At 44.5% G+C, this 21,887-nt stretch overlaps 1 protein-coding gene across 1 annotated transcript; it reads right to left on the bottom strand.

Annotated features, from left to right (window-relative positions):
- Positions 1-15,369: 15,369 nt before the first annotated feature.
- LOC100766772 (glutathione S-transferase Y1) lies at positions 15,370-19,597 on the bottom strand. The gene is made up of 7 exons (XM_027395475.2): positions 19,308-19,597; positions 18,813-18,877; positions 18,418-18,499; positions 18,221-18,321; positions 16,956-17,051; positions 16,762-16,872; positions 15,370-15,836 (listed from the first exon to the last, which is right to left on the bottom strand). The coding sequence occupies exons 1-7, from the start codon at positions 19,315-19,317 to the stop codon at positions 15,747-15,749; spliced, it is 555 nt and encodes a 184-aa protein (XP_027251276.1). The 5' UTR covers positions 19,318-19,597; the 3' UTR covers positions 15,370-15,746.
- Between the last annotated feature and the right edge of the window lie 2,290 nt (positions 19,598-21,887).

The raw sequence follows: 21,887 nt of genomic DNA, 5'->3' as shown, positions 1-21,887 counted from the left end.
TGCAAAATTTGACAAATAAGAGTGCATCAAATGGAAAGCCTTCTATGCAGCAAGGGGAGCTCTCCTGTGGAATGGAAGGGGATCCCCGCCAGCTCTCCCTCTGACAGAGGACTGCACAAATACATAAAGAACACAAACTCTTAGCCAAATATAAAGACACGACTATAATCCCAGCACTGGGAGCCCGAGTCAGAAGAATCACTAAGACTTTGAGGACAGCCTGGGCTACACAGCAAGATCCTATCTCAAAGACAGAGGAAGAGGAGAGGGGAGGAGGTGGTAGGGATTCCGTGGAAATGGTGAGTACTCAGAGCTGAGAAAGACTGTGGAGAGAGGGGGTTTAGCAGGTCCTGGGTTGCAGCTAGGAGGGTGTGTCGTGCTGCTGCACAGCAAAGGACTGCACACCATGTCAAATATCCACAAGAAAGGACGTTCAGTGTTTCCGCCATAAAGAAGTGATAACTGTTTAAGGGCAGATGTACATAGAAACTCACACGGTACACCCCCAAAATGTGTGATTTTTATGTATGTTAAAAATAAATTTATAAATCATTTTTAAGAAGTGGCTGGAAAGATGACTCAGTCTTAAGAGGACTTTCTACTCTTACAGAGGACCAGAGTTCATATCCCAGCACCCAAGTCAGGCAGGCAGCTCACAACCTGCAACTCCAGCTCCAAAGGACCTAATACTCCCTTCTGGCTTCTGCATAACCCTCACTTACATGCACATACCTACACAGACACAGACACAGACACACACACACACATAATCAAAAATTAAAAACAAATCTTTAAAAATTCAATTATTTAAAAGTTCACAAGAACCTTAGAAACTATAAACAAGGAAAAGAATTCCCTACAAAAATTAAAGGAATACAAGTTCTGGGATGTGTTAAAAGCAGTTTCGAGAGGAAAATTACAGCTCTTGGAACCTACATTAAAGAATCAGAAAGAACACAAATTAGTTGATGGCACAACTGGAGGGACTGGAAAACAAACCAATAAATCCATTCCTAAATCCAGTAGATAGATGAGAAAAATCAGAACATAAATTAATCAAAGAAAACAATACAAAGAATTAGCCAGTCTAAGAGCTGGTTCTTTGAAAATATGGACAAAACTGATAGACTCTTAGGCCAGCGCACCAAAATAAAGCTAGAGGAACTTCAAATAAACAATCAGAGATACACCAGGAGGCATTACATCAGACACCGAAGAATTTCATAACAGCGTAAGAGGATATTATTACAAACCTATGCTCCATTAACTTAGAAAACCTAAAAGAGATGCACAAATTTCTAGAGTCACTGGAAACACCAAAGTTAAGCCAAGAAGACATCAACAACTTTAACAGACCTGTAAGAGACAAGTGTTAGGGCTCAAAGAAAGTCTCACTCAGTACCTGAGGCTCCTCCCAGCACTTCTCACCCCACCCCTCCCATAAACCTCTCCAGCCCAGGGACCGGGCTCTCCTTCCCCCAGCTTCTGTTTCTACATAAGTCATCTGAGCATTTTCTTGGTTTACCCCTCTCTTGCCTCCTGGTTCTTCTCTTGGCATCTTGATTCATAACTCCATTTTGGCCCGCTTGCTCTTTCTCTTCCTCTCTCTCTTCATCTTTCACCCACACAACCCCCCTCACCCATCTCTCTCTCTCTCTCTCTCTCTCTCTCTCTCTCTCTCTCTCTCTCTCTCTCTCCTCTCTCTCTCTCTCTCTCTCTCTCTCTCTCTCTCTCTCTCACACACACACACACACACACACACACACACACACCATCTTTCATTGCCCAGTTCAGTCTGGACCTTTCCAGATGTCCCTGGGTGTACTCTTCCTTTTATTTACAATGAAACCCTTCTTCTCAACCATTCCTAGGAATAGTCATGGCCTCATTTTCTTTCAATAAGGAGATAGAAACAGTGACAAGCAGCCTTCTGATTTAAAAAAAAAAAAAAAAGCCTGGGACCTGATGGACTCACAGAAGAATTCTTCCAGAATTCCAAAGAAGAATTATAATCAATATTCCTTAAATTATCCAAATAAAATAGAACCAGAAGGATTCCTTTTTTTTCAAAACAAAAACCTTGAATTCCCTTTGTACAACTTTCTTCCTGATCATAAGAACAACATTTTGTAACCAATCCCCCTTAAACGATGACAAATATCCATAACCCAATGAGTGACCAAAAACCACCTATCCCACCTCTTGGGAATGTGGTCGTATGTTCTTAAATTAATCAAGGAGGTGAAAGACCTCTACAATAGAAATTTTAAATCACTGAAGAAAAAGATGGAGGAAGACACTAGCTCATACATCGCTAGAATTAATATTGTGAAAAGGATTGTTTTACCTGAAGCAATTCACACATGGCATTCTTCACAGAAACAGAAAAAGAAATCCTTAAATTTATGTGGAAGCACAAAAGCCACCAGATAGCCAAAGGAATCCTCAGGAAATAGAACAATGCTGGAGGGATTACAGCTGCAAACCGCAAGATCTATTACAGAGCTATAGTAGGAAAAACACTGGCTCAAGAGCCAACACGCAGACCAATGGAACGAAATAGAAGACTCAAACATGAGTCTGTCTGACACTCAGTCAAAAATGCATTCCAGAGGAAAGACAGCTTCTACAACAAATGGTGCTAGGGAAGCTGGGTGTCTACATGTAGAATAAATTAGACCCATATCTAGCACCCTGCTCAAAATTCAACTCCAAATGTATCAAATATCTCAATGAGTGAAACCTGGATTCCTGAAACTGCTAGAAGAAAACATAGGCAGTACCTTACAAAATATAGGCGTAGGAAAGGACTTTCTGAATAGGACTCCATTCACTCAGAAATTAAGGCCAACAAGTGAAAAAATGGGACTTCATAAGTCTAGAGGTCTTCTGTCCATCAAAGGAAACATTCAATGGAGTGAAGAGGTAGCCTACAGAATGGGAGAGAACCCTTTTAACCTGAACATCTAATAGAGGATTACTATTCAAAATATACAAAGAACTCAAAATTCGAAGGAATAAGAAATGAGAAAAATGGAGGGCTCTTCCTTACGAAGGGGAGGGAGATAAATACAGTGAAGGAGATAAAACAAGAGTAAAGATGTCTGCTTCCTATTCTCATAGTACATGATAACATTTGTATCCCTATTAAAGACAAATATGGACTTATGTTCTACAAGATACCAGAGCTACTGATGATACGGGTCTCTTTTCAAGCAATTCTCTAGATTTTTTTCTGATCCATATGATAATGTGACCAATAATATTGGACATAGTTCTGATTTCTGTTCTTGGCGACAGAGTATCACACACAATGTATGTTATTCATTATGTTTATAATTTACTTGCTTACAGATACTCATGAGTCAAATGACAATTTGATTTATTTACAACATCTCAAATCAAAACCACCCTGCATAACCTACATTTAGGAAATAAAAAAGGTGATGTTGGAACACGGACCAAGAATGTAGTCGCGTGTTAAGAATTCTGTGTGCTGTGAGGAAAACTCCAGGAAGCAAGACAATAGTCTTGTGATCTCATTTCCTTAAAAACACGAAATTGTTCTTAAATGTGTTTTTGTGCTCATCCCAGGTGTAGCAGATAGGAATGAGTTTACTTCAGATTATTCATTACAGCTGGCTATTGTTTTTGTTTATTTGTCTCTATGAAAAACACATTTTTGCCTACGTGGCTTGTCTTTGTGATTGTACACTTCACTTATGTGATTCTTCTTAATCCTCAGAATTGTCTGATGCTCCAAATAAAGATATTGCATTAGAAAAAAAAGAATAAAGATGTCTGAAAAAAGCATACTACTAACTATCTAAAAATACCTATAATACACATAAATTGGTGTATAAACATGAATATATAGTTTAAGTGAAAAATTTCCACCTGGGCTTGCAATGCTTCCCCCAAGAGTCATAGTCTATCTAACAAAGACTCTAACACCAGGCATGAGTAACTCTGTTTTGGGTTCTCCAAGGGCTTCTCAGAATGTTATAGGCTATTGCTAGAGCCCTTGATTGCCCCCTAGAGATAGAAGGTAAGACACTATTGCTAAAGACACCGTGCACTTCAGAGACAGTGCCCAGAGGCACCTAAACTGGAACTGACCCAAAAGCTTCCTCACTGAGGACTAGATTTCATGGTACCAGAAGTTACCCAGCAAGCTTTCAAAGGAGGGAGCAGTCTTAACAGCGATGATGCCTATGAACCACAGCAATGGCCAACATGACGTGAGAATCCTAAGGGTGCAATAGTGGCACGCATACCTTGCTGGTAACCAGCAGCTCTCTTATTGGACCTAAGGTCTTCAAATAAAAAGGAAACTATGCCAGGTACTACAAACCAAGCCAACCGCCCCGGGCTAGTAAAGTCACGGATCTTGGAGGGAAACCTTCAACTGCCACTTTACTAAATCAGCATAATCCTTAACTACATTATGAAACCTAAAGGTAAGTGTAGTCCTCAGCCCTCATCAAGAATTTCTTAAGAGAGAAGTAACAGTTAGAGACCATTATAGAAACCACAACCAATCAAAAGGCAGACCTGTGGAGCCAAGTACCAACATAGATACATCTATAACAAGACTCATATACCTAAGACTTGGAGATCATTGCAGAAGAAGGGGTGGAAAGATTTTAGGAGTCAGAGAAACAAGGAGTTTGCTGTGAGATTGTATCATCTAAGAATGTCAGGAGCTACACCCATGAAGTCTCACCAGCATGGCTGCATAAACATAAGCTGAACAAGGGCACCATCAACAGACATCTAAAGGGGTCAGTGGGAAAGCTCATGAGGCCTAAACCCTAGATAAAGAACTACAGGCAACTCAGGAAAGCCGAGAGTGGGAGACATAGTCTTCCCCAGGGAAGAACACAGCAATTGATTATCCAATATCAAATAGTCAGCGTTGGAAACACACACACACACACACACACACACACACACACACACACACACACATATGTATATATAATTATATATAAATGGTTCTGTTTATGTATTTATAAATACACACACATCAACAATTAAAGAAAAAGAAGCCCTTGGGTGGTGGTGGTGCACGCCTTTAATCTCAGCACTCAGGAGGCAGAAGCAGATGGATCTCTGTAAGTTTGAGGCCAACCTGGTCTACAGAGAGAGTTCCAGGACAGCCAGAATACACAGGAAAATCTGTCTCAAAATATAAAAACAAGAAAAAAGAAAGAAAGAAAACAAAGAGAGGCCATAAATTTGAAAGACAGTAAGGAGGAGTCCATGGAAGGATTTGGATGGAGGAACACACACTAGTATTGCTAAATGAAATAAAGCTTCTTCAAACAGGACTCATAATAGTTGCATGAGTTGCTCTCTCTCTCTCTCTCTCTCTCTCTCTCTCTCTCTCTCTCTAATTCTTCCTTTCTGTTTTTTGTTTTGTTTTGTTTTTTGTTTTTTTGTTTTTTTTTTTTCCGAAGCAGGGTTCCTCTGTGGCTTTGGAGGTTGTCCTGGAACTAGCTCTTGTAGGCCAGGCTGGTCTCGAGCTCACAGAGATCCTCCTGCCTCTGCCTCCTGAGTGCAGGAATTAAAGGCGTGTGCCACCACTGCCCAGCTTCCTTTCTATTTTTTAAAAGAGGGAGTCTCCATCCAGTAAACATTGACCTGTAGGCAATTTGAAGCTCATGAGGTACTTGACAATGGTCAGAGACTCTGAATGGTCACCACTGGGAAGTGCTGCAGCATCTGCGAGGTGTGTGTGTGTGTGTGAGGGGTTGATGGATGTCCCAAAGTGGACAGCACAGTCCCACAGCAAAGAACCACCCAATCCAAATGTAATGACAACCTGATGAGAGGATCCTACCTAGTCTACGAACCACAAATGGCTCCAAAGCTGGAGAAACACAGCCTAAGAAATTCTGGCCAGTGAGAGTTAGAGCAGGGCAGCTCCTGCCCTGGAAACCATCTGGGAGAGGCGATATGGGGAGAACCTAGAGCAGGCTTGTTCTGGGAAGCCCCTGTGGCATCAGGCTGTACATCAGGAAAGAGAGCAGGAGACTTGGCCAGAGAGCTGGGTCTACCAGGTGAAGAGGCTGATTGCCTGGTCCTCCAGGGTACAGGGTGGGACAGGTGTGACTCTGGCACCCAGAAATCCAGCCTCTGCCGGTCTTCAGTAGGCTTTCCCAGGCTGTGATGTGCATCACCTTGGTAAATTGTCATACGCTGTTCGAGCTCATGAGAAGCTGACTCTGAAAGTGGCCAGTGTCTCTGATCACTTCAGACCTAAGCATGTTTGTCTCAGTTTTCCCCAAAGTCTCTTTTCTATGGACGGCATTCATAAGGCTGCTATAGGAGACAGAAAACAACAAAATAGCCCAAGAGTAAAGATGGGCTCTTGGGGACAGCTAGAAGGGGTCCCATGTACAACAGAGGATACAATTCTTTACCCCATGGCATGAAAGTACTTATGGTGGGAAAGAGAAGCCAGAGTGCAGCCATAGCAAGCTCATCCAAGGAGAGAAAGCTTAATCCAGAACTTCAGCTGGCTGCCTCAACTTCCCTAGTCAGTTTCTGCTTGATGCTGTGATCACCTGATTTTATGATGTCATCTCTATTTGCTGCTATTTGTTCTTTCACTTGGAAACTGCAAGAACACTCTGCCCTGTCCAGGACTGTCTCTGTTGGGGACTTTCCCTGACAACCTGGGCTTTTTTGCGCAGGGTGTTTTGAGTTTGATGATGCTCTGTCATCTAGCTATCTCTTGCTACTTACTATTATACTTTGGCTTGCTATATACTTAACTCATTCAAAACCAAAAGCATTGTTATCTTAGGTCATACTCTGAAACATACAGAATATAATTGACTGACTTGGCAGGATCTACAAGATTCTATTTCTGTTTTGAAAGGATTAACTCTATAAAAAGTGAAAGGAGATACCTGAGTGATAAAACTGGTAATGACCAGAGTGAAGATGCACCTATAGGTACCCTGTTTTGCACACACACACTGCTGGAACAGAGGGAATAAAACATTTCTGTATTTAACACAGGAATTAACGGTTTAGTATGCAATGATTTGGGGGTCTCTATGTACTTTTGATTATGCTTTTTCTTGTATACAAAGAATGTTGGGTGAAAGAGGTCATTGATATCCCTGCAGACTCTTGATGGGATGTTAAACTTTCTCCAACTCAGACTCTGTGAGGCCACAGGAGAAAGGTGTGAAAACCCAAGGGATGAGGAAGTTTGCCCAAGACTCCCAGGGGAACTAAGATCTAATGTTTAATAATGTGTGTGCAGATAGTTATTTGCTGCATTGTGCCATATGTCATTTTGCTTCAGCCTTTGATGCGGGGGTGGGGGTTGGGGAAGATAGAAGCATGGGGTCATATTTTGGAAGGAAGGGTAAGAAAAGAGCGTATCTAAAATTAGGATGGATTCCTTACAATATAATAAGATTTTGTACTACGAATAAAAGAAGAAAGATGAAGACAATTTTTTTCTAAAACTTAAAGCCAAGATGTAGAAAGCCTGAGTAATTTGTAAAAGTCAGTGAATGATGAGACTTAAGGAAAATATATGTCTAATGGTTAAGGATTACTAAAATTTCTAAGGTCAGGAGAGATAACTCAGCCATTAGAAGCACTTTCTGTTCTTCAGTGGACCTGTGTTTGGTTCCCAGCTGTGTCAGGAGTTCTCAACTGTGAGTAACTCCAGGTTCCTGGTATCCAACACCTCTGTCCTCTGAGGGAAACTGTGTTCACATGCACAAGCTCACATGCAGATACACACATCTACACATCATTAAAATCTTCAAAATTCTCCCTAAGGTCAAAATTCAACATAGTGATATAAAAACTTCTTCTTACTGAGAAGTGGATGGGGGTGGGTGGGAGGGAGGTGGGGAGGAGGAACTGTGGTTGCAATGTAAAATGAATAAAAAAATAAAATAGATTTTTAAAAGAAAAAATAATTCTTTTTAGGTCAAGAGAATTCTCCTAGGTTACTGATGCACAAACAGTAACATTTACAAGAACTGGCTTAATATTTCATCAAAATCACTACTCAGGAAACTGGGTCTTAGCAAAACCAAGATTTATCTGAAACTGGAGTTTTGTCTGAGCCTGATCAAAATGTTACAGGAAAGATAAAATTACAAGACTGGTAACACTGTCCTTCTAGTCATTCAACAAAAATGCTGGGAGGCATATGCCAGTGAGGATAAGGGGTTAATAAAGACAGCAAAGGGCAAAGGTCAGTCAGGACCCAGAAGGTGATCAGGCCCCTCTGATAAGTCACCAGTCCTCTATCAGACAGGCCATGGAGTCTCTGGAGATGGGATTTGCACGAGTGTACATCCCACAGGAAGGAGATCCAGTGGAGTGAACATGTTTCCTTTGCTTTTTTGTTTGTTTTTTGTTTTGTTTTTTTATAATTGTAATTAGACCAATTTTAAATTAGAAACAAGCTTCTTTTACATGTCAATCCCAGTTCTCTTTCCCTCCTCTCCTCCCCTGCCCCCCTACCCCCTATCTCAACCCCTTTCTGCTCCCCAGGGAGGGTGAGGCCTTCCATGTGGGATCTTCAAAGTCTGTCATATCATTTGGAGCAGGCCCTAGACCCTCCCTCGTGTGTCTAGACTGAGAGAATATCCCTCTATGTGGAATGGGCTCCCAAAGTCTATTTGTGTACTATGGATAAATACTGATCCTCTACCAGAGGCCCCATAGATTGCCCAGACCTCCTAACTGACACCCATCTTCAAGGGGTCTGGGTCAGTCCTATACTGTTTTCCCAGCTATCAGTCTGGAGACCATGAGCTCCTCCTTGTTAAGGTCAGCTGTTTCTATGGGTTTCTCCAGCCTGGTCTTGACCGCTTTCCATTGTTTTTAAGGAAGCCACATGGTCGACAGGAAACTGACCCATCGTTGCCAATGACATGGTGGTAAAAGAAATACTAAAGGGGCCAAGGGCTCCTCTTTAGACCCCGAAACAATTTCAGTTAACCTAAAAACAATTTTTAAAGGTTAGTCTATGTACCCCAGCTTGGCCTTAAGCATACAAAAAGAAACTATAACCAAAGCAATGAACTTTCAGATAACTGGATTAGCTAATTTTAAAGGGACAATCTATTAATTCCTTAAGATTGCTAACTGGGAAGGTAGGCTGACTGCAGATGTTCTCTTTTCCATCAGTTCCTCCAGATCCAATCCCCCAGTCTCATCCCCTGCTCTGCAATAGCCTACAGAATGGGGAAAGATTTTTACCAACTGCACATCCTATGGAGAGCTAATATTCAAAATATATAAAGAACTCAAGAAACTAGATATCAAAAAATAAAAATCCAGTTAAAAACTGGGGCCCAGATCTAAACAGAATTCTCAGTAGAGGAAACTCAAATGGCTGAGAACTGTTCAGCCAGCTGATCCGAGCAAGTGGGAGCTCATGGACCCCAGTCTGAGAGCTGGAGAACCAAACCCCCTGACTGTGGGTGGCAGTTGGGGGATGCTGGGCAGTCTATGGGGCCTCTGGCAGTGGAACCAGTATTTATTCTTAGTGCAGGACTGGGCTTTGGAAGCCCATTCCCTATGCAGGGATACTCTCTCAGCCTAGATACATGGGGGAGGGCCTAGGCCCTGCCCCAAATGATGTGACAGACTTTGATGATCCCCCATAGAAGGCCCCACCCACCCTGAGGAGTGAATGGGGGGAATAGGAAGATGGGAGAGAGAGGGAACTGACATTGGTATATAAAATAAGATTGTTTTTAATTTAAATAAAAATTAATTTAAAAAAAACTGTTCAACATCCTTAGCCATCAGAGAAATGTAAATCAAAACTACTCTAAGATTCCATCTTACACCTGTCAGAATGCCAAAATTAATAACATAGCAACTCATGCTGAAAGGATGTGGAGTAAGGGAACACCCTTCCCTTGCTGGTGGGAATGCAAATTTGTACAGCTACAATGGAAATCAATCTGGTGGTTCCTCAGAAAGTTAGGAATTGATCTACCTCAAGATCCAGTTATACATCTCCTGGACAGATACCCAAAAGACACTTCATTCTACCACAAAGACACTTGCTCAACTGCGTTCACTCTGGCCTTATTCATAATATCCAGAAACTATAAACAACCTAGATGCCCCTGGACTAAAGAAAGCATAAAGAAGATGTGTGCATTTACTCTGTGCATTTACATAACGGAGTATTACTCAGCCGTTTTTTTTTTTTTTTTTTAATGACATCATGAAATTTGGGGGCAAATGGATGGAATTAGAAAAAATCATCCCAAGTGAAATAATCCAGACCCAGAGATAAATATGATATGTATTCACTTATGTGTAGATATTAGCCTTTGAATTAAATGATAACCAACCTACAATCCATAGACCCAGAGAGGTTAGGTATAGGGGCAGGGATTTGGGTGGAAGGGTATGGATCACCCTTGGAGAGGGAGATAGAATAAATTTCATGGGTGGAGGGGAGGGAGGTGGGGACAGAAACAGGAGGATCAGGTGAGGAGGGGGAGGGAAGATGAGGAGAGATGGCTGGAATTAAAGGACATTTGAATGATGATTTAGAAACCTAGTGCAGTGGGAACTTCCTAAAACATATAAAAGCAACCCTAATGAGGTCTTCTAAAAATGGAGGAAATGGAATCCCAACTGGTCCTCTCTTGTCACCAAATGAGGCTTTCAGGACCACGACTGGAATGCAATCATTTGAGATATTGGCCAAGAGAGCCCCATGGAAATTCCCAAACAACCCAGGCTTTTGCTAAGACAGTGGGTTGCTCTCTACAAACCAACAGCAGGGTTCCATTGCCAAGGACAATATCCACACAACTCATTGAACATGAAGAAGTCAAGCTGGTGCCTACATAGTGTCTTCGCTCCTACACTCTAGTGTCTTTGGTATGGGAGGATACTCTGAAGGCTACCAGAGGAGAAACGTAAACACAAACCCAGTCAAAAAATCTTTGATCTACAATCTGTCTTTCTGAAGATATGCTAGAGCAATGGTGGCACAGAACCTGTAGGAGTAGCCAACAAATGTCTAATTTGACATTAGGGCCCACTCCACAAGACAGAACCTATACCCAGCATTGCTAGGGTGACCAAGAACCAGAAACCAGATAGCCCAGAGACCTAGGATAAAAGCAAACATTATTGGTCTAAAAGAAAGTATCGACAGAATGACTCCTAATGAGAATTCTAGTATACCCATAAAACTGTGCCTTATTTAGTCATCATCAGAGAAGCTTCCTCCTGCAGCAGACTGGAAGAGATGCAGAGACCCACAGCCAGATATTACCCAGAGAGAGGGTCCTTGGAACACACAGGTCTATATGGAAAGTCTCCATCAAATCCCTCACCTCAGAGCTAAGGAAACCACACAGACGAGAAGGTAGAAAGAGTGTACGAGCCAGAGGGGAAGGAAGACACCAGAATAACAAGGCCCTCTGCAGCAAGTACAGGGTCTCCATGGTCCTCTGCATGCATATTATAGCCTTTTGGTTTAGTCGTTCTGTGGGACTCCTGAGTATGTGAGTATGAGTGTGAAAGTGCGGGTCTCTGATTCTCGTGCCTGCTCTTGGGGCTCTTCCTCCTATTGGGTTGCTGTGTCCATCTTCAATGTGATTCATCTTATTATATTTTATTTTGTCATGTTTGGTTGTTATCTCTTAGAAGACTGTTTGTTTTCTAATGAGAGACAGAAAAGGAGTGGAACCGGAGGGGAGGGCGGTGGGGAGGATCTAGGAGGAGTAGAGGGAGAAGAAACTGTGATCAGGATATATTGTATGAGAAAAATACCTGTTTTCAACAAAAGGAAAAAATGACTAAAAATAAAGATTACTAACTGGGTTCACTTGTCCAAGGTTAAGCACCCAAAGGAAAAGCAAGAGATCCTTCTTGAAACAGCAAACCAATTGAGTGTTTACACTTGCTCTTCAAATGGAATCCCAAAGGTCGACTACAGTTAAATAAATCAGTGGACCGTGATCCTCAGCTCCCATTATTATCAACAGCATTCTCATGGCATATATCTGACAATATTGTAACCACTTTCACCTGTGCCTATCTGGCAAATCCCTGCTTAACCACTGCCTGCCTCCTGAATGACTAGCCAGATGTGTCTCTTCCAGAATTCAACAAATTGTTACTGAGACATCGTACTCTACACAGTCCGTGAGACTTTCCAGTCACAAAAAACTAACTGCTACTCATATCAACAGGCTCTGTAGCCTTTTTCTTACTGTTTTAATTTGTGTCTGTCTTCAGTCCTTGTTCCTTTACAACTTCCATATTCCAGGCCCCAAAACTTCAAATATTTAACTACCATAACCACATCCTTCCACAAGGGCCATGGGATCACCTGAAGTAAGGCCACGCAGCACCTTTCCTTGGTAAGAAACCCAAAAAGGATCAATCCAAACCCTTTACCAATGTTCATATTTGGATCCAGAGCAGCCAAGAACATCTCTCACCCTTTACTCCCCAAAATGAGTCCCAAAGTCCTAATGAGGAAAATCATATGTTGAAATGTTAGTTAAAGGAAAAAAAATCATCTTACAGCTGAGTCTAAGATAGCCAAATTAACCAGAGTTTTAAAATACTCTTCAAACACACACACACACACACACACACACACACACACACACACACACACACACACACACACACCAAAATCTTTACAGTTAAGCTTTTGGCTTTGGCCCATACTGTAGCAATTCAATACATAAAAATATCCTATAACAACACATGAACACTTTTACAGGCTGAATTTAATGTACATTATGTTGATAAAGTGTCAAAGGCTCGAGCTCACTGAGCAGTTGGATCTAGATGAGGGCTGTATACTGCCCCTACACCCATTTCAAACCCAAGCATGTTTGTCTGGGGATGGGATGACGACTCCCTCAACTCTGTGGAAGGAAAGAGAACACCAAAACATCCTGAGAGTTAAAGTCATCGGCCTTGAAAACAAGTAAAAAGAGAGCTATTTCCAATGGATATTAGTGTTGTCAAACCCACGTTACAAAAGTTCTACAGTGAGAAAGAGAAACCAGAAGTTCATTGGTGGGACACTCAGGTGCAGCAAATGCTCAGTCCAGTCCTGCTTCCCCTTCCCAGTCAGTTTCTACCTGACATAATTTAATGATGTTTTTGCTGTCTGTCTGTTGTGCTCTCTCCCTCCCTCCCTCCCTCTCTCTCTCTCTCTCTCTCTCTCTCTCTCTCTCTCTCTCTCTCTCTCTCTGCATGTGTGTGTGTGTCTGTCTGTCTGTCTTTGTCTCAATTCTTTTACTTTGCTTTGTTATATACTAAAGAACACTCACTCATTCGAAACGGAACATATGGCTTCATATATCATTCTCTGGTGGGATATAGCACTCCAGACCAAGCAGCTAGACCCACTCAGTAATCCCTCCAGAGCTGCAGGGTAGGGCCCCTGAGGGACCTTCTGAGCTATCTAAAGAAGTGTAGCCACTTCCTACAAGTCCCTACCAGTGGCTTCACTAGGACCCGGCCTGGAGAAGGCCAAAGGTGACTGCATGGTGATTTTCAAGGGGCCAAGACAGCAGTGACAGAGGTAACCATAGCAGCAGCTCCTTGCAAGTGGTCATACAGTCTTTCAAACCTCCTGAGCTCCTCCTGGATGAAATGTACAGGCAGACAGGCCTTTTTCTCCTTTGAGACCATAGCACACTGAGAGATTATGAGGACAAAGGGAGCGAGCTTACTTTCCTTCCTGCACACCTCCAACTTACTCCTTGACGGACATGGTCGGTGTTTGCTATGTGCATGGTGAAAGATCTCAAGAGACTCAATAGCATATGGACTCTATATTCTAGAGAGACAAACTATTTAGGGGTTATGTGGGTGTGCATGTGCCACTTGTCATGGGAAGAGGTTCCTGTCATTTGCCACCCTCTGACCTGCCCATTGCAAAAGGAAAATTCAGAAAACCCATGATGTATTCAATTCAGATCTGACTGGACAGGAGGCGCCAGGAAAGTCCCAGATCACAACAGAGCAAAAGGAAAGCAGATGACCAGACCAGGAGAGGATGGACACCTGGACATGACAGAAAGAATACACTCTTCATCTGACTTAATTCTTACTTTATTTTGTGTGAATGGGTGAGTTTTTAAATTTTTAATTTATTTTATATGTATGGTCATTTTGCCTGCATGTATGTCTATTTACCACATGAGTGCAGTATACACAGAAGCCAGAGGAGGGTGGCAGATCCCCAAACTTGGGACACAGACCATGGTTAGCTACCATGTGAGTACTGAGAACCAAACCCGGATTCTCTTCCAGAGAACCCGGAGCTCTGAACCTCTGAGCCATCTCTGCAGCCCCCAAACTAGAGTTTGATTAAAGCAGACTTATTCCAATCAGTTCTCCACGAACTGAATGGATTATACAATATTAAACAGCTTCACTGACAGGGAGCTTCATTGACATTAGAGGAGACATAAATAATAATTAACTAGCAGTTATGCTATATTCAGTCAATTCAGTTTCCCTAGATAGAAAAGGATTAACAAAGAATAAATATCCCCATGCCGGTAGAACTTCAATCCAGCTTCAAGAGGACATCAGAAACCCAGTAAAGACAATACAATAGACGCCTAATATTGACGCAGCCATGGCATGTGTGATGCAGAAAAAACATCCTGGGTCCCTGCTGGGCACGCCCACTGGCTCATCATCACTCGCTGAGACCCACAGCTGTGTTCACAATTCAAAGTCCCTGTGTGCTACAGAGAAGGCGATTCTACGCAAACATACTTTATCTTCTAGACCAGAGGTTCTCTACCTTGTACATTTCATCCAGGAGGAGCTCAGGAGGTTTGAAAGACTGTATGAGCATTTGCAAGGAACTGCTGCTATGGTTACCTCTGTCACTGCTGTCTTGGCCCCATGAAAATCACCAGGCACTTATGCAGTCACCTTTGGCCTTCCCCAGGCTGGGTCCTAGTGAAGCCACTGGCAGGGGCTTGTAGGAAGTAGCTGCACTTCTTTAAAAAGCTCTGTAGTTCCTCATGTTGTGGTGCCCCTAAGCATAAAAATATTTCATTGCTGCCTCATAACTGATTTTCCTACTGTTATGAATCATAATGTAAATATCAGGTATGCAGGCTATCTGACATGTGACCCCTGTGAATAGGTTGCTCAACGCCCCCCCCAAAGGGGTTGCAACCCACAGGTTGAGAACAGCTGCTCTAGATTAGAAACAAGATATTTCAAATTTCTTCTGGTTTCATGAGACTCTTCAGAGCCTGGCACTACAGGCACAGAGCTCAGACTCTTGGAAGCAGCTGTGACACTTGGCAAGTCCAAAAAGAAAAAAGAAAAAGACACAGCACAGAGCAAGTGTGTTTCAGGCTTTATTGGAGATGAGACAGGACTGGGGCAGCCCCTCCACTGAGAATGGGTTGGAACTGGAGACAGTATTGACCTTTAGGGAGTGGAGTCCAGGGCCGACATCAAATCATAGAAAAGGACTGTGTGCTTGGGTTAGGGCACAAATGAAGAAGGGACCTTGGTGAAAGGAAGTGGGGAGTTGAAGACTACATGGCCTTGACTAGGTTAAGAGCTAAGGAGCCAAGGGACTGACAAAGCTGGGGAAGGGAGGGAAAGGAGAAAGAAGTGAGAACCTTGAGGCAGCAGTGCAGAAGACCAGCTGTCCCCAGGGCCAGGAGGATCCAGTGTGCACAGGTCCTCCATATGAGAGCCCGTGTAGCAGGGGCCTACTTGTTACTCCACTGTGCCATCTTTGAAAATATAGGTCTCCGGAGGAAGCGGCTGGTCTTCATGTAGGCAGAGATCTTCTTCAGGCCCTGCAAAATGGGAAGGACAAGTAGGCACTCAGGTCTGCAGCCTACTGAGATGAGAGGGGGGGTGGGGGGCATGCCTGGAGTGGCCTTTGTCCTGGGCTCAGGCTGGAGCACAGTGCAGCCTGCTTAGCTGCCAGCTCAGGCAAAAGAACTCTTTCACAGCCCCTACTAAAGGGGAGGCTGGATCCTGTGTAAGTTTTCTTATATCCACTAAAAATTACAATTATAGGTTCAGAAAACGGCCCATCAGTCCTGCAAGATCAGTTATCAGGGAGGAACGTGAGGTCCAGAAATGTTGAGCAGCTGTCTAAGCATGTACAGTCTCTCCTGTGCACTCTCCCTCCCTCCCTCCCTCCCTCCCCTCCCTCCCTCCCTCCCTCCCTCCTCCCTCCCTCCCTCTCCCTGTCTCTCTTCCTTCTTCCTTCCTCCTCCCTCTCCCCTTTCTCCCTCCTCCCTCTTTCTCCCCTCTCTACTCCTCTTGTGCCCTCCCAAGGAGGCCCTGTCCCTATCTCTCTGCATGCACATGATCCTACGGGGGGGGGGGGGGGGGTCTTTCTAGCCTGTATTTATGCACAGAGGAGGGATCTAACAGGACAAAAGGAGCTGAAAACTTGACTGTGTGTGTTTAGGAGGACAGCCAAGCACCCAGTGACTCAGCAAATCATGCAGGAGACAGATATGTAGTCCAGTGCTGCTACTCATGCTGAGACCATGAACAAGTGAGTATCCTCTACAGTGTCAGATTCCTCATCTGTCCAATGGGACTCAAAAGCGCATTAACCTTTGGAGTTTTGAAGTGATAAATGTCCCATACAGGTCTTTACAGAAAGCTCAAAAAAATCCTAGTTGCTTTCCTTTAGTATCAGGTTAGAAAAGCATCATGGAAGAGAGGAAGGCCACCCAAAGGAAGCAGGATCAAGGACATCACCTCAAAGCGGGCCAAGAAGTCCTTCAGGTTTGGGAAGGGATCCAGGCACTTGGGCTCAAACATTTGATACTGATCAAGGACATCATAAGCGAGGAAATCCACATAGGTGACCTGCAGGAAGCTGAGGGTCAGGGCACTGAAATGTGGCACCTTAAAAGAATGACAACGCCTCCTCTCCACCTCCCTCGCTTTACCTTGTCCCCTGCAAACCATGGCCGCTTGCCCAGGAACTCAGAGTACATCTTCATCTTCTCAGGGATGGTCTTCAAGAACTCTGGCTTCTGCTTCTCCTGAGGCAGAAAACAGCTGTCACCACCCTTAGGCTCAGGCTCCCCAGTGGAGAGATTGGCCTCCCAGTTCTGTGCAAGGGAACAGCCACCTTCCCAACAACAGGCCAGGTCTGTTTCTAGGCTTCTAGTTCACACATCACTATTTTATTGGTGGCAGAATTCATGTCAGAGGTGATGGAAAGTCAGACAGGAATTTCACACTGTCCCCGGAATGTGCCACCACCAAAGTCCAAACCAGGGCTGTGAGTCACACCCAGCACCTCCTGAGAATCTTGCATGTTTTGGCCTCAGAGATCCAGTGGAACCACAGATGCAAAGGACAAAAAGACCCCAGGAGAAGACATTTTTACTGGGTTGGAGAGAACAGGTCACATATGTGAAGAGTATCCATCAATTTTGAGCAGTGACTAATATTGAAAGTTAGAAGGTTAAAGGTCCTCTGGCTGGCCCTGAGTGGTCTATTGGGAAGATGTCCTGATTTCTATCGATACCTAAGACAGAACTATGGGGAATGCACTGGAGAGATGTGTGAGAGCAGTGTGCATATATAAGTTATTTTCATCATTTGGGGAGGATACTACTGCCTATTGGTAGAAGAGGGTCCAATGTTGATGATAAGTGTCTTTCTTAATCACTGAACACCATTTTTTTTTTTTTTTGACAGGGTCTCGCATTGAACCTAGAGCTCACAGACAGGCTGGACTCATTGGCCAGCAAGCCCCCAGAAATCCTACTACTCTCCCCCCAAAGCACTATGATTATGATTTTATTATCATTATGTCTTTTATGCGGTGCTAAGGATCTACACTAAAGCCACCACCAGGCCATCCCCACATCCTCTAATTTTATCCTGGAGGCTTTCGGTGTGAACACTAGGTTAGATGACACATGGAAGCTGTCAGAGGACAGATATGGCAGAGATTTACAACTATGCTCAAGCACTTAGAGCAACTGTGCATCAGCAGAATCGCAACCATGTCTCGCATGGTGACTCTAGTCATGATAGTTCACAGTGTTGATGAGCTAGTTCGCTGGGGTTATGAGGGTCGTTCTGCTGGTAAGATAGGAAATTGCGGAGATAGGAATTCACAGTAGGAGGACGCTGCATATCTGATGCAAGACTTTAAGTCCTGCTGCAAACCTTGTCCCCTCCACCACTGGCAACTCACAAAGTCAGGGTTGTAACAGAGCATGATGAGCTGCATGCGGGTGTCCATAGCCTGGTTCTCCACAATGTCCACACGAATCCTCTCCTCCTCTGTCTCTCCACCTGCAGCACACACAGCACACTCACCCTCAGCATCCCACCCCACCCAAGCCAAGGAGGATGTCCACCACGCCCCAGCCTGCAGCCAGCCCCACTCACACAGGTTGTGCTTGCGGGCAATGTAGCGCAGGATGGCGTTGCTCTGGGTGATCTTGTGGGACCCATCAATTAAGTAGGGCAGCTGGAAAGACAAGCAGGGATGGTCAGATGGGATATGGGATCTCATCGTCACTTCCCTGAGAAAGGACACACATGGGGCCTGGCACCCAGTGTGCCTAGCCTGGGAAGCCACCAATGAACACAGTGCACACTGAATGGAAGAGCTGGGACAGATGACACAAAGAGCTGGGACATGGCCCATCACAGGAACACTGCGCAGCCACCAGAGATGGGAGCAGGAGATCAGAAGCTCTGATCCCAACCCCCCTCAGCCAGGTGAGGAGATGAGGTGAGGACGCCATGCCCTCCCCAGACCTGCCCTTCCCTGCACCTACATTGGGAAAGTCCAGGCCCAGCTTGAACTTCTCATTCAGCCACTGGCTTCTGTCAAAGTCAGGAGCTGTAGACAAGATGAAGTGAAAGAATCAGCCCAGTGTCCCATCCTACTCCTGGTATTCCCCAGAAGCAAGAACCCCTGAGGTGCGTGTGTGGCCGGGATGGGGGTAAGGGGGTCTGCAACCTCTTACAGAGTCACTTTTCAAGATGGAGGAGAGGGATAGAAACAACAACTGGCAATAAGGGGAGCCTGGACCCAATAATACCCTAATAGTGCACCCAGCCTAACTATAAATACAGATGGACCAGGAACTCCATTCTCAGTGTTCTATATTGAAAAACTAAACTGCACCCTCAAAGAGGTTTCTGGAAGCAGCAGGCTCCAGCTCCAACTGTAGGAGGGCTGCAGGTCTGAGGAATAAGGGGCTAGGCATGGGTTGATGGGCATCGCTGGGCAAAGGGAAGCAGGTGACTGATCAGGAAGGTGTCATTACCGTCCCCCATGGTGTATTTCTTCTCCTCATAGCTTGAGTCTGTGTATTCCAGGAGCAGGCGGATGGGGTTTGTCAGCTGGAAGAGAAGACCAGAGATGGAGGTGAGAAGTTGTTGGGACCTTACTGTATGACCTCATCTTCTCCAACTGCAGTATCCCAGTATCATAGGCATGGTGCTGGTGCTGGTGCTGGTGCTGGTGCTGGTGCTGGTGCTGGTGCTGGTGCTGGTGCTGGACTTCTCAGACTGGCTTCAGCAGTATTGACCCGGGTCTTTGGACAAGCTGTGACTTTATGCAGACTCCGAGAAAGATGTAGGAGGGACCAAGCGTCCCTCCCTATTCTGCACCAATCCCAGTTAGACACTCCCTTTCTTCCCTTGAGTTACCAGAGCTACCGATCCTCACTCAGAAGGCCACACCCTCTCAGAGAAAGGAGGGATTAAGTAAGATCCCCTGCAGCCTCTGCCTCAAGATTGTTTTCCGTGCACCCTGAAGGCAAACTCTATTCGCCTGCTTCTAACTCTCTTAACAACTGCCACCATCGCCACCTACTGGGTGCTCCGGAAACTGGCACTTTCCCTGGAGCCTGGCCAGATAGCTAAAGAGCAAGGATGTTGTCCCCAATTCCTTTTCTTTAAAGAGCTCAGTTTTCAAATGCAGACTGTGGGAATATGTCATTGGGGAGGCTCAACTCTCAGCTTAAGGCCAAAAAGACGCACCCCCAACCTGAAACCTTAATCTGGCACCTATCCTTAAAGAAAGGACTCTGCCTGTCTGAGAGCTACCAGACTATTATGCACACAGACTCCAGTTACAGGAACAGTCGGTGTCATGGAAATAACCCCAGCTCAGGGAAAAACAAAAGAGGAAATGGTCTCTGTATTTCTCTTTAGGAGATTAGGGAACCCAGTCCTTCTAGTCATCAATCATAAAAACTTAATGAGTGTTTTGGCCGTGGTTATGAATTTAAATTCAAGAACCAAACACAGACAGACAGAAATCTGAGGGAAGCCACAGCTATGAACAGCAGTCAGCAGACAGAACCAGCACAATGCAAGGCAGAAAAGAGCTCACAGCTAGCCTGTGCAATAGCCTGGGAGAGCTCATGTACCAAGAGGCTTGCTTTTAAGGGAAATAGGATGCTATCCACACAGGATCCTCTAACACTTTGCATAGGACACAAGAAGCACAGAACCAGACGCTCAGATGTTCAGATCCCTGGATTCTGGACTTTGCCAGCTGGGCTCTTGACACATGCCTGTCTGGATATGGTAGGGTGGCTCAAATGGCCTTTCAAGTTACCCTGGGACATGGGTCCTGAGGTAACCTTCATAAGGATAATGTCCTACTAACAACAGGGTCCCACCTCTCCACTTTCTTCCTTGAAGGCAAGAGACTCTGTCAAAATCAAGAGGCTGTGCTTAATTGACCAGAGGATGACATCACCTTGTTTACAGGAACTTATCAGAAATAATGAAAAACAAATCACAGAACTGGAGACCAAAATGGGTTAGCTAGTCAAAGAGTAAGGCTGTTGCTCTGTAGAAAGCACATTTTGGGATTAAGTCACCCTTTACTAGGTCTACAGGATATGAAGCCAACATGTCAATAAAGGTTTGCCCTCAGGAGGGTGAGGTAAGCAGCAAGGGTGCAGAGGTCAGGCGGGGACTGTCTCTGTTCCATGAAACTAGAGAAGCCACATGCTTTGCAGGTCTCAGTGAGGATGCAAGCTCAGAGCTCATGTCACTGGAGCTGACAAGGCCTGTGACAAATGCTGCTTTAAGATTCGCACTTGTCCACCTGCCCTCTTCAGGTTCCTGGAAGGTCCAAGCCCAGAAAATACCATGAGGCCTTAAGAACAATGTCCAGTGTTAAGACAATACTGTAGCCCAGAGAAAGACAATGCTATTCACACACGTACATAACTACCTGGTTCCATGAGCTCCAATGTATTAAATACTTGATCATTTGCTATTCTGAAGGTTATTATACAAGTTGCACTTAGAAAATTCAACTTTCTGGATTTATCTGGGAAAAAAAACTGAGTTTTAAGAGCTAAGATCAACTAGAATAACAGGCTTAGAAGACATTAAAACAGTTTTACATGGAACAGAAATTGGGCCATAGTGTCCATCAGGTTGTTTCCTCCGTTATTAAAATTGAGTCCCCAGCAAAGATGCCCCATGGATAAGAAGGCCCTTGGTGTGAACTGTGAAGACCACAAGTGCAGGGGGCATTTTGCAAGTATGAGCCACATTAGTGTGTTTCCAGACACTAAGTGACTGGAGAAGGGGGAGTGGAGGGCAGGAGGAGGAACCCTGGCTGGCCAGCATGAGAACTCAGAGGAACTGGAAGGGAGGCACAGCCCTGGAGCCCTTCAGAGGAGAGAACAGCTCTGCAGAGAGGGAAAGTGCTGAAACAAGTCCTCAATGCAGGGTCCTCAGAGTCTGAGATCACCATCCCTCTGAATGAGGGGGGTCTCTGAAAGGCAACAGGGAGCAGTGGGGACTGGGGACATGGAAAGATACTGAAGCCAGGACTGTCCTGTCCTGGAGATTGTAATCCCAGTGTTGATCACTGA

The sequence above is a fragment of the Cricetulus griseus genome (assembly GCF_003668045.3).
Source record: "Cricetulus griseus strain 17A/GY chromosome 1 unlocalized genomic scaffold, alternate assembly CriGri-PICRH-1.0 chr1_0, whole genome shotgun sequence".
Classification (NCBI taxonomy): Eukaryota; Metazoa; Chordata; class Mammalia; order Rodentia; family Cricetidae; genus Cricetulus; species Cricetulus griseus.
The sequence above is the reverse complement of the archived record's forward strand: the minus strand, read 5'-3'. Positions and strand labels throughout refer to the sequence as shown.

Coding starts and splice junctions, on each gene's coding strand:
- LOC100766772 (XM_027395475.2), bottom strand. Junction 18,322..18,417: donor TGCCCGCAAGCACAACCTGT/GTGAGTGGGGCT, acceptor TGTGTGCTGCAG/GTGGAGAGACAGAGGAGGAG. Junction 15,837..16,761: donor ACTTCTTGGCCCGCTTTGAG/GTGATGTCCTTG, acceptor CCCATTTTGCAG/GGCCTGAAGAAGATCTCTGC.